The sequence below is a fragment of the Onychomys torridus genome, chromosome 8, assembly GCF_903995425.1.
Source record: "Onychomys torridus chromosome 8, mOncTor1.1, whole genome shotgun sequence".
NCBI lineage: Eukaryota > Metazoa > Chordata > Mammalia > Rodentia > Cricetidae > Onychomys > Onychomys torridus.
Genome location: NC_050450.1, coordinates 32,055,367 through 32,068,265, shown reverse-complemented (window position 1 = coordinate 32,068,265; position 12,899 = coordinate 32,055,367). Strand labels below are relative to the sequence as shown.

General features: G+C 43.2%; 1 protein-coding gene across 4 annotated transcripts in view; it reads right to left on the bottom strand.

Moving 5' to 3' along the window:
* Pwwp2a (PWWP domain containing 2A) overlaps window positions 1-10,837 on the bottom strand; it is a 41,223-nt gene extending 30,386 nt beyond the window's left edge. For 2 of the 4 annotated variants that reach the window (XM_036194967.1, XM_036194966.1), the window contains exon 1: window positions 10,195-10,834. In XM_036194967.1, coding sequence (XP_036050860.1) covers window positions 10,195-10,715 — 521 coding nt within the window. In that variant the 5' untranslated portion in view covers window positions 10,716-10,834. Of the gene's footprint in view, window positions 1-10,194 lie in introns of all 4 variants that reach the window. The other 2 variants (XM_036194964.1, XM_036194965.1) reach the window with 2 other exon arrangements.
* Window positions 10,838-12,899: the final 2,062 nt, after the last annotated feature.

The following is a 12,899-nucleotide window of genomic DNA, read 5'->3' as shown; positions in this document are numbered from 1 at the left end:
TTGGCACCAAGTGCTCACATGGTAAACACACACACACACACACACACACACATACACACACACACACAAACACTCATACACAAACAAACTAAAAAGATAGAATCTTTTTAAAGAAAAGAATAAAACCAAAAAAATATCATGATAAAGCAATGGGTCAAAGTTTAAAAAATTAGTGACTATCTGGGTATAATGATGCATGCCTATATAATCTCAGCACTTGGGAAAAAGAGGCAGGAGAATCAGTGCAAAGCCATCCCCAGTTACACACTGTGTTCCAAGCCAGCCAAAGCTATTAGATCTTATCTTGGTAGAGATACAGACAAATTAATGACCTTAGGTAAAAACTTTATAAGAGTTCTCTACAATGATTGAAAAAGATGGGTATAGTGGCACAAGTCTTTAATTCCAGCACTTGCAGCCTGGTCAACACAAGGAATTCCAGGGCAGCCAGAGCTATAATACAGTGAGCCCCTGTCTCAAAAATAAAATCAAAACAAAACAAAACAAAAAAAACAAACAAACAAACAAAAAAAAAAAGAAAATTTCAAAACAAATTTAATTGCAGAAACATGGTCTGCAGACAGCACTTAGTAGGTGATGTGCTGCCTTACTGGCAAGAGAAGGCAATCTGACCACCAGAACATTGTGATCCCAGCATTTGAGGAAGTTGAGGGAGGCAGATACCTGGAGCTCACTGGCCAGTCACCCTGGTCTAAACTGGAAGCCCCAGCTCCCACTGAGAGAACCTGTCTCAAAATACAAGGCAGAGGGCTAGAAAGATGACACTTGCTGCTCTTCCAGAGGACCCAAGCTCAGTTTCCAGCACCCAAGTCAGGTGGCTTGGCAACTATCTGTAACTCTAGCTCCAGGGGACCTAACACCTCTGGCCTACTCATCACCTGTACTCACACGCAGATACACACACCTAAACATAATTAAAAACAAAGCTAAAACTTCAAAACGAGGGAAACGATTCATGAGGAATGACACCTGAAATAGATTTCTGACCTCCATATGCACCTGCAAGCACATGTGTGCATATACGCAAGCATACGCTCTTATGGGTGTGTAAATGCACATCATTTACTATAGTGTTACAGGGAAAATAATGTTTTCAAATTAATACACCATTTAGATAGATAATTCCCTCCCAAAAATACATTAAAAATAGGTTTTTTAAAAAATCTAATCTTGGGGCTGGAGAGGTAGGTGGCCCAGAAGTTAAGAGCACTGGTTGTTCTCCCAGAGGACCCGGGTTCAATTCCCAGCACCCACATAGCAGCTCAAAACTGCCTGTAACTCCAAGATCTCACACCCTCACAAAGACATACATTCAGGTAAAACACCAATACACATAAAATGAAAATAAATAGTTTTTTTTTTAAAACATCCAATCTTGGTGCTAGAAAAAGGACTCAGAGTTTAAAAGCACAGGTTGCTTCTTCCAGAAGTCCAGGATTTGATTTCCAGCATTCATATGGTGGCTTATAACTACTTATAACTCTGGTCCCAGGGGATTCAATATTCTCTTCTGGTCTCCCTGGATACCATCCATACAAATGGTGTACAGACATACATGCAGGCAAAACATTCAAACATAATTTTTTCTTTTTTCTTTTTTTCATTTTTCTTTATTAAGAAATTTTCTACTCACTCTGTATACCACCCACAGATCCCCCCTCCTCCCTCTTCACACATATAAAATTTTAAAATTAAAGATTAGAAATGTAACCATGATAGAGTATGTACTCAACATGTCCAAGACCCTAAATACAATCCTTATTGTCACACACACACAAAGAAGTCATCTTTATTTTATTGGGGGGGGGGGGACATAAAGGGGTTAAGACAGGGTTTCTGTGTAGCCCTGGCTGTCTTAGACTGGCTCTGTAGACCAGGCTAGCTTCGAATTCACGGAAATGAATTGCCACTTGCCTCTGCCTCCCAAGTGCTGGGATTAAAGCAATGCACTGTCACCACCACCACCACTGCCTGGCCAAAGAAATCATCTTGGTTTCACCAAAACCATATTTTTTTTAACATGTTCTCCTTATATAACCAGAAACTAGGTACATCTGGCTCTACCAAAGCATTTGAGGAAACAAACAAATTTCTGTTAAATCGAGTGCCAGTAAGACAGTCCAACCAGTAAATGTGCTTATCTACCAAACCTGACGACCCAAGTTTGATCCCCAGGATCCACAACAGGAGAGAGCAGATTCCCAGAAGCAGTTCTTTGACTTCCACACATAAACCATGGCATGCACATGTTTACACACACGTGAGTGCCCACGCATACTAAAACAAGTAAAGAAAGGTAAGTTAAAATCAGGGCTCAGGATGCAGGCCAGTTGGCCAAATGTTACCCCTGGAATGCAGAAAACTCTGGGATTTAGTTTCCAACATGACATAAAACTGAGTGTGGTGGTGCTCCTGTAATTCCAATTCTTGAGAGTTAGAAAATGGAAAGTGAGTTTAAGACTCTGCTCCCACATAGTGAACTCTAGGGCAGGCTAAGACACATAAGACCCTGTTTCAAAAAGAAAAAAAAAAAAAAAAGAGGGTCACAGCCTGCTGTGGTAGCACAGGCATTATAATCCCAACACTTGGGAGGCACAGGCAGGCAGATCTCCATAAGTTCCAGGCTAGCCAGGTCTACATAATGAGTTTCCAAGTCAGCCAACGCTAAATAACAAGACCTTGTCTCAAAAACAAACAAACAAACAAAAGACTGTGCAAGATGGTTCACAGTTCAGTAGGTAAAGGTGCTTGCCACCAAGCCAACAACCTGAATTTAATCACCATTGTAAAAGAGAAAACCAAATCCTGCAAGTCGTCCTGTCTCCAAAACACAAGATAAAATAAAATTAGAATAGGGTTAGTTGTCTGGCATTGTGACTCCTGGAGTGATGGGGAGTAACTGGCTAGGCTAGGGCAAGAGGATCACAAGTTCTAGGTCAACCTAGGCAACATATCAACAGTGCTTCAAATTAGTCACCAGAGTGTTCCTCTCCTCTCACGTGCATGAAGCCCCAGATTCAATCCCCAATACTTGAAAAAAAAAAAAAAAAAATTACCTGGGAACCACAGCACATGCCACCCCAGCCCTTAGGAATAAAACAGGATGATCAGAACTATCAAGTTTGAAAGAACCCTAGATTTGAGACCCTGACTCAAAAAAGCATAAAAGAGCGGCGCACGCCTTTAATCCCAGCACTTGGGAGGCAGAGCCAGGCGGATCTCTGTGAGTTTGAGGCCAGCCTGGGCTACAGAGCTAGTTCCAGGACAGGCTCCAAAGCTACACAGAGAAACCCTTTCTCGAAAAACAAAAACAAACAGATAAATAAAAATAAAAGGTGCTAGGATATGGTATCAACACCTGCAATTCCAGGACTCTCAAGGTCCAAGGCCAGCCAGGGCAAAGGGCCTCGCTGTCTCCAACAGGCATCTTATATATCCCTACTAATACCTATCATTTATAATTTTAAGCAATTTCCTTAATCTGGCACTATGTCTACAAATTTAACCTGAAAAACCTCTCAGAGTGAAATGAAACAATGTATACAACACAGAAATGGCAACTGTAGAGGCTGGCAAAGTAGCTCAGTTGGTAATAATACTTCCGGAGCATAGGTGAAGCCCTGGGCTGGGTCCCCAACATCTCGTAAAAGCAAGATGTGATAGCATGCATCTACAGTTGTAGCACTGAGGAGATAGAGGCAGGAGGATCAGAAGTTCAGGGTCATCCTAACTACACAGTAATTGTAGCCTGCTTTTGACTACAGACCCTGTCTCAAGGGGGAAAATATGACAAGTGCGAGGAGTTATTATGAAGTCCAGAAAGTAAAGCTTGTCAGCTCTGTTAAGTGATATGAATATGAGAAGTGAAACTACAGAGTTAGGCAACTATATAAACTGGTTCAAAGGGAAGAAGACAAAAATTATGGACAACTTACACCTGACAGGAAGCTAAATTTAAGAAACCACTTCCAAGTGAACATACCAGCTTTACAGCAAGAATCTGGATCTGCTGCTACTCAAGTTGCATATCTCCAAATGCATTGCTTAGTTTGCAATTATAGTCCATTCTAAAGTAATCTGTTTGAGCTAAACTATCTCCTAATTGCTCCAGAACCAGAGTGAAAATCAAATTGATGGGGCAGGAAATCTTTGTATTCTCAAAAATATTTTATATGTATGGGTGTTTTGCCTGCATGCATTTATGCAAACTACATGTGTGCAGCACCTTTGGGGGTCAGTAGATTGGATCCCTTGGAGCAGGAATCAGACAGTTGAGTTGCCTTGTATGTGTTGGGAACTGAACCTATATCTTCTGGAAGAGCCAAACCCTCTCTCCAACCCCAGAAATCTATATACTTTTGAGAACCACTGACTAAACTGTGTTTAGCAAAGTCATTCTACATTAAATCTAGGCAAAATTTAACAAAACCTTACTTCTCTCTCTGCCCACCACTACAGCAAGCTTCTTTCTGGTGATGTGCATCTTAATGTAGGAGTTTAGGGAGAACTAAGCTACTAAGAAATGACGTGTGTGCTTACTTGGCAGGCCAAATAACTAAGAACATCTTTCACCTTTTACATTCTGAAATCAGCTATAACAGTGAAGATAAGCATTAACACTCAAGCTACTTAACAGCACCCCCCCCAAAAAAGTTGTCTTACCATCACACAGTTTCATCATGACTTTTAAAACGGCACACAGTAAAGTATGGTCTTATTTACATGTAAAAAGCTGAAAGTTAACCTTATTAGAAACACCCACCAAGCATGGCCTTGCCTGTAATCCCAGCACTCAAAAGCTAAGACAGAAAAGATCATGGACAGTTTAAGGCCTGCCTGGGCCACAGAATAAGAACCTGTCTCAAAGAAAGAAAAGCTTCAAGTGCAATAAAGCATGTCTGGAATAGTGTATGTATAATAAATACATCCAGTTACCTAATATATAATATTTATAACTAGATGTGGTGACATGGGCTTGTTATTCCAGCACTCAGGAAGCTGAGGCAAGAACAACATCTGAGTTCAGGGCCAGCAAGCTGAGGCAAGAACAACATCTGAGTTCAGGGCCAGCATGGGTATGTGGAAGCCTGTGCAAAGAAACTTTTTTTTGGGGGGAAGAGGTATTATATATAATATAAAAATACATCTAATAAAATTGATAAAAATTATTTGGGGGCTAGGCAATCACATCCCTGTAATCCCAGGACTCAGGTGGCTAAGGCAGAAAGATTGCAACCCCCAGGCCAGCCAGAGCTACACAGTAAAATCCTGTCTCAAAGCAAAAAATTACCGCAACTCTGTTTTCAGATTCAAACTAGATTTTTATTTGCCAACAACTAAGTATTTGTGCCAACCAAACAGTGAGATTGGAGCAACATGCAATGGAGGAACTCAGTACAGCAGTGAGCATCCCGGAAGTTGTCTGGATCAGAAAGGGCTTGGCACTTGCCTCTGCTACTTTACTTACAAGCCCTCTAACACCTTTTAAGGTAAGATATAATCAGCAATGAATTCAGAATGTACAGTTCAACCCAGCCTTCCTTCACACACACTACTAGAGGGCCTAGGTCCTCAGCCTCCAAGCTTTAGGACACACTACTGACACCACTACTCACTGCTCCACCAGAATGGCTGCATATTTTCCCACCAAAAGTAGGCTATTGCACCATACGTTCATGGTCTCTGTAAAGAAAAGAAATCATTGTCTTGGTTTATATTTCCTTTAAAAACAAATGTTCTACAAATTTAAGATCCTAAACAGTAATGCTAAAGATTTCAAAAGAAATCATTTCAATCTTTAATAAACAGCCCCCCCATACACAGAATACTATATTTGTAAAAATACAGTAATATGCATGTGCCATAAAATTAAAATATACAAGCCTTAAAAAAGCTTTTTAAGTATCAATGCTTATTTCATGATTCCTTAATTCAGGGAATCAGAGATAATTTTCAGGGTTTCAAAGTAGCTTTATAATGATTTTTAAGATAATAATGAATAAAATAATCCCTGGACATGGCACACTCCTAGAGTCCTAACAGGAGTCAAAGGAGGAGCTATAGAGCTAGTCCAAGGCCAGCCGAAGCTACACACAGGACCTCTTCTTTTAAAAAAAACAAACAAACAAAAAAAGCCAGATATAGTGGCTCAGCCTGTAATTCCAGCACTAGAGAAGTAGAAGCAGGAAGATCCATAGTTCAAGGCCAACTTGGGCTACATAAGACTGTGTTTCAAAAACAAAAACTTGCATAGAAAATATTCCTTCAGGTATGGTCTGAGAAAGTCTGCAGGAAAGTAAGAGATACACATAACCACCTTAACTAATTCAATTCAGATAAGTAAAAACGAGTCCTGAGGAGACCTGAATAAAACTGCTGTGCCTTCAATCTGCTATGAAGGTTAAATTACTAAAACAGATAACAAAACTGTATCAATCAGAAAAAGATCCAGAATAAACAAATCGCAAGGGGTAAATATAATAGCAGAACCACCGATGAACAGAAGCCTGGAAAATTAACTATGTGTAGGAATGAACTTTATTTGTAGTCCAATTTGAACAGAACAATCCTGAGATTTTCATGTTAACACATTCACTGACCAGAGATTTGAATCAATATAAAGGAAATGCTAGAACTCTGGGAATGACAGTGGTAGTATGGTTATTTTTTTTAAATCCCATTATCTTTTCAAAGCGCTAAACTGTAATAAATGTTGAAGAAGGCAGTGTATACATATAGTCATACTCCATGATAAAAAGTATTTCAGTATTTATTACTGTCTAAAATAATCAGTTTACTAAAGGATGCTTATTATAGAAACTGAGATTGATGAAGAAAATAAGAAAAGAATAAAATTTGTGCAAGGCTAATTGCTTTGTCATTAGACAATGCTAATGACCTCAGTAATTTAAACTAGCTAAGGGGGCTGGGTATAAAAACAACAGAGTAAATGAACTGTAAACTATATGCTTCACTTAAAGGTATTCAACTTTTTTTTAAGCTATAATGAACAAAATTTGTTTTTAACTAGATATTGAAACTACCTCATTTTAGGCTAAACATGTCATTTATGGCCAAGATCCTGAGAAATAAGGGGTGGCACAACTGATGTGCTGCTTAAAGGAAGGGTAAATTCTGAGGAGTGCCTTTGCTGAAAAACATCATGGTTTACACCTTACAAACCAGAGAACTGTGAGGTCACAGGATAGAGTCCTCATCAAAAGAACAGTTGGTTAACAATATGGTCTGTCCTTTCTGGTAAGCTGACACATGGTTTATATGCATTATGCTTGTCTGTAGTCATGTCAACTGGCCAAACAAATGACCCTCTTTTCTTTTGTTTGTTTTTTTATTTTTGTTTTGTTTTGTTTTGTTTTTTTGAGGCAGGGTTTCTCTGTGTAGCTTTGCACCTTTCCTGGAACTCACTCTGTAGCCTAGGCTGGCCTCGAACTCAGAGTTCTGCCTGGCTCTGCCTCAAAAGAACTATAGGGGTAGAAGCCATGCTTAAAATGTTTGAGGCCTTGAAGTCAACCTTATTCAATCCAAACAAAACTAAATGAATGCAATAACTAACCCTGTTTTTGTTTTTTTGGGGAGTTTTTTTGGGGTTTTTTTTTTTTTTGAGCTGAGGATCGAACCCAGGGCCTTGCGCTTGCTAGGCAAGCGCTCTACCACTGAGCTAAATCCCCAACCCAACTAACCCTCTTGAAGACTAAACAAACGCACAAATACACTGACACATTCCCAGTTTTCTGACTGAATAAACAGGAACTCCAACTTCAGAAATTATTATATGTGCTCTCCTATATTCAAAGGAAGAAAGTAAAGACTCTCCAGAGCAGCAGCCTATTAACGGACTACTCTGCTTGGCTTCAAGACCCGGGATCCCTTTGTATCACTAAAAATTAAGAAAGCACTGACTCTGAAAAATACACAATTCTTTACTTCCTGCTTAAAAGAAAACTTGCTACCTCATCCAAGTTTTCACTTACATTTAAATCTTTACTTTGTCACTCATAAGCTAACTGGCCAAATTAAATAAGCCTCAATTGCCTCCCATATAAATGATATGCCACCACTAGAGTTACAAAGACTCTAACTTATGTGATACAATGTCTGCCATTCAATTGGGAGCTCTTGCTATTTTCACCAGGAAGTATAATTCAGTAGCCAATTCAAATAAGATACAAATTATTTTTAAAGTGTCTGTTGAATACAGTGTAGCCATGGCCTGAGCACAGTGGATAAAAAGTATCTCCCAAGGCTGGATACATAGCTCAAAAGTAGGACACAGACAGTAGTCCCAGCTACTGTGGCTGCTGAGGCAGGAAGAAGTTGAGACAAGAGGATCAGCTTGAACCCAACAGATCAAAACAGGGAGACTAAGAATCTGCACCTTTCAAAAGGGAAAACAGCTCCTCCAAGAAAAGAAATCACTATTTATAAGAAGTGCTGTTAGCAAATTAGACCAAAACTCGGAATTCCAACTTTCTAAAACTGATACAATGAGCACCCTGACACGAGAAAAGACAAGCCACTCTATTTCCAAAAACTTACCTTTTTGCACCTTTCTTTTGCAGATTTGAAATTCAGATTCTCACACAATCACTGGCCTCTTCTTCTGTTTGATTCAATAGCATACACATTAGAGTGTCTCTCTTGCTATTAAAAACACCAGCAGAAAGCACTGTCTTAAGCAGCTTTCTAACTATGAAAACTAAAGCACTAATGAAAGCACTAACCCAAAATCAAAAAATAATAATAATAAAATAAAAACAAAACCCCTGAAGACTAACAAAGTATACAGACTGACAGAACAGGTGCCCATTGCCCCCCACCAAACCACCATATTCCAGTATGAATTTAAAAGAGTTGTTCCCAAATGGAAAAGGATTCCTGTGTCTTGATGGGAGGTCAAGGAATTAAAAGTAAAGCATAAGCCAGGATATGAGGTATGATGGGAAATGCCTGTCATACCAGTACTTGGGAGAGGCTGATTCAGAAAGATTTCAAGTTCGAGGCAAGCATGAACAACTTAACCCAGACCATATCTCAAAAATAAAAGAAAGGCGGGAGAAGGCTGGGGTGTGTGTGGCTCAATGGCAGGATGCTTGCCTGGCATGCAGGAGGATCCCCAGTACAGCAAAAAGAAATTAAATAAATACATAACACATCAAGCACACTAATAAACCATTTCCAAACAGGTGAGACACCAGAGTGTGTGTGCTGTTGCAGGAAACAGAATGGAGAGCCATGAATGGGAGTCTCTGCACTTCCTATCTGCAAAAGAAGAGAATAAAAAGGTTAACTCTAAAACTGAGAACAGATTATCTTCTTTACCTGTTTAAAGCAGTGCCCAGAATATTTTATATAAAAGACGAAAATATACTGGTTAAGACAGAGGTTTGTAGGTGAATTCAACCTTCCAATCAAAACATAAATGTAACAGTAAATGTAGTCTCAGAAGTCATTTGAGAGTCAATCCCTAGCACTTGCCACAGAAAAGGTCATTCGAACCCACCAGTTTGAAATTAAAGGTTTAAAAAACAAGGGTCTCATCCCATCTTCAGATATTTCTTTAAGCTGTAAGTAAAATTAGCAAAATGTGCCTCCTTTTTGAAGAGTTACCCTCCGGGGAACTACTTCCAGCAGTGAGAATAACAGTTTTTTTTTTTTTTTTTTTTAAAAAAGGCTCATTAATTCCAGGCTCTTCTTCCTCTCTTAACAAGTGACAGGTAACCTTTAGGGAAGCCCAATGCACACACCCCTTTCTTCAACCCCGCTAAAGTTAAAGGTTGATTTGAGGACAGACAAGTGCCTCAGCAGCACCTCTCCCCCGCCCCGCACCCGGTCCTCCTCCGGGGATGGGGGGAGTGGGTGGAGGGATCCATCTGCATTTTGCATTAACCCATCTGCCCCAGTGTGCAAGCCAGGGTCGCAGAGGGCCGGAGACGAGGAGGCGGGGTACGCCAGCCATCTGCACCCGCGCGCGTCCCCAGCCGCACACCTGGGGTCGGGCCCGCCCTCCGGGGCCGCGCGCGTCTGCCCCACGCGGAGCGCGCCCCACGAAGAGAGCGAGCGGCGCGCAGGACCCGAGGGCGGGGCGGGAGCAGCCCCGGTTCGCGCTCTCCGTCGCGGCGGAGCGGACGGCGTGCAGGCGGGGGCCGGCGGTACCTTTTCGACAGGTCCATGAGGACCCCGGAGAAGAGCTTCTCCCCGAGGCGGAACGACACGACGAGCGCGTCCTCGATGATGTGGTCCAGCGTGACCCGCACCTCCGAGCCGGGGATGAGCTGCGACACCGCCGAGTCCCCGCCCGCCGGCGGCACGAGCGCCGGAGCTAGCGGCGGCCGCGGCACGTCCTCGGACTGCTCGGGGGCGGCCGGGGGCTGCTCGGGCGGCGGGGCCGGGGCGGCCGCGGGCTCGGGAGGCTTGGCCTCAGCCTCGGGGCTACCCGCCAGCTCCCCCGGAGGCGGTGGCGGCGGCGGCGGCGGCAGCGGCTGCTCGTCGGCCTGAGGGGCGGACTGGCGCCCGTCGGCCTCGCCGTCCGGCACCGCCGCCTCGGTGGCCGTGACCGGGAGGGGGGTGCCGGCCTCGCTGCCGGGGATGGGCTCCAGCTCCGGCTCAGCCTCGCCGGCGCCCCCGTCCCCGGGAGACGCCGCGGTCGCCGCCGCCTCAGCAGCCACGGCCGCCATTTTCTCACTGGTTTCTCCCTCCTCCGACTCGGGCTGCGGCGGCGGCGGCGGCGGCGGCAGCGCGGCTGGGTTCCCGAGGCCTTCCCCTCCCTCCCGCTAACACTGTCGTCCCGCCCTTTCCCTGATGCTCGTGATTGGCACCGCGCCATTGGCTCCGCCTTCCACCCCTCCCGCACTTATGTCAGCCCATTGGTCAGCAGGAGACGTCTGTCGCGGACTTGGTTCCGCCCCCTCGCTCACAGTAGGAACTTCCCATTGGTGGGGTGAGTTGTCAAGTGTCGAATCTAAAAGGAGGTGTGAGGGGCGGGATGAAGGGTGGCAGAAGCGGAGCTCTAGACTTGCCGCCTGTATCTATTGGTTGGGAAGGAAAATACAGCTTTCTGATTGGTCTAGGCTCCTGCCCATTCTCGGCCTGTTCTTCGGGGGTGGGAGAAGGGAAGGAAACGCGAGTCGTGCCAGTTCTTTCAAAGACGACCCAAGGGAGGAATAGCGGGAGAATGCAGACTGGGAACCGCTTCCCAAGAATCTTTGCGCAGAGATCCTTAGAATGAATGTTATTTCTAGGCGTGTACTTGTTTGTGGCCGAGTGTGGGCACCACCGGCTTCTGTGGGAAAGATAACAACTAAAGTTCTACAATAATTCTGGAACACTTTTTGGATGCCTATTCTGCTAGTCAATTTACGAGGTGCTGGGAATAGGAAAAAACGGACAAGACATTCTCCATAGCCACATGACAGGAACTCCAGCATGTGCACGAAGAGTGTTTTCCTTGGCTTCACTTTTTAGAAACAAAGGACTAATCTCTGCTTTCTAGAGACCTGTTAATTTCAAAGAAGGAAAATTCTAATGAGAAGAAAGACAACTGGCATGCTGGGATGAGTGAAGTCCGGCCACGTTACTTATTCCCCTTAGATCCACTGCAAAGAGTTCACTGTTGAAGCCTTTCGTTCCTATCCTTCTGTGTATAGGAAAAACCTCAGTCCAGGCATAATTGCCCATGGGAGTAATCCCAGCACTTGGGAGGCATAAGCAGAGATGGCAAAAACTGTAGGCCAGCAAAGACTTCATTCTGAGTTTCAAGACAGCCTGAACTACAGAATGAAACCCTGTCTCACGGCAAAAAATAAAGAGGTGAGGTGGTGGGGTGGTGGTGAAGGGTGTCTCTCCAGTATCCCAATGTTCTTGTTTTTCTCTTTTGGGTGTTTTGTTTTGCTCTTTTAACAGCTAAAGTATTTTAAATATCTTAAGTCTAGAGGAGCTACTGAACCCATGTCTCCCATATTGTTCCTCAGTCAGCCCATTCCTATAAGAGAGATCATAGGCACAGAGCGCACAGAGAAAGAAGGCAAGTTCCAATGTGGAGGGAAGAATAAAATTCTGAAGACTAATTGAATGCCACATGCCAGTCCCTAGTACAGTCTTACATGATTGTAGACATATTTTTTTTTTCCCAACCTGGCAGCTCCCAAATAACCACACAGAGACCTCTTGTTAATTATAGGAGCTGGGCCAATGAGTTAGGCTTGTTACTAACTAGCTCTTACAGTTTAAATTTACCAATTTTTATCAATCTACTTTTGTCTCATGGCTTTATTACCTTTACTGTGTACTGCCCATACTGCTTTCTCTCTGTCTGTCTGGCAACTCCTCCTTTCTTCTCCCCAGTTTCCTGCATGCCTGAATTGGCCATTCAGCTTTTTATTAAACCAATGAGAATGGCACATCTTCACAGTGTACAAAAAGATTATTCCGCTGGGTGGTGGTGGCGCACGCCTGTAATCCCAGCACTCAGGAGGCAGAGGCAGGCGGATCTCTGTGAGTTCGAGGCCAGCTTGTTCTAGAGAGCTAGTCCAGGACAGGCTCCAAAGCTACAGAGAAACTCTGTCTCAAGAAAAAAAAATATATTATTCCACAACACATGATCTTTGCAAGAAGACAACTACTAATGTATACATTTTATTTGAAAACTGAGACAAAAAGAGGTTTCTAAAGTAATGTAGCTGGTAAATTATATAGTCTTAAGTCCAGCTTCTTCATAGAAAAGAGAAAATGGCAATAAGCAAATATTAACCAATGTTCTGTCTATTTCAAGTCTAGCAACTCTCAGGAAAATAAAAGTCCAATAGAAGGCCAGATGTTGGTGGCACACGCCTTTAATCCTTGCACTCAGGAGGCAGAGGCAG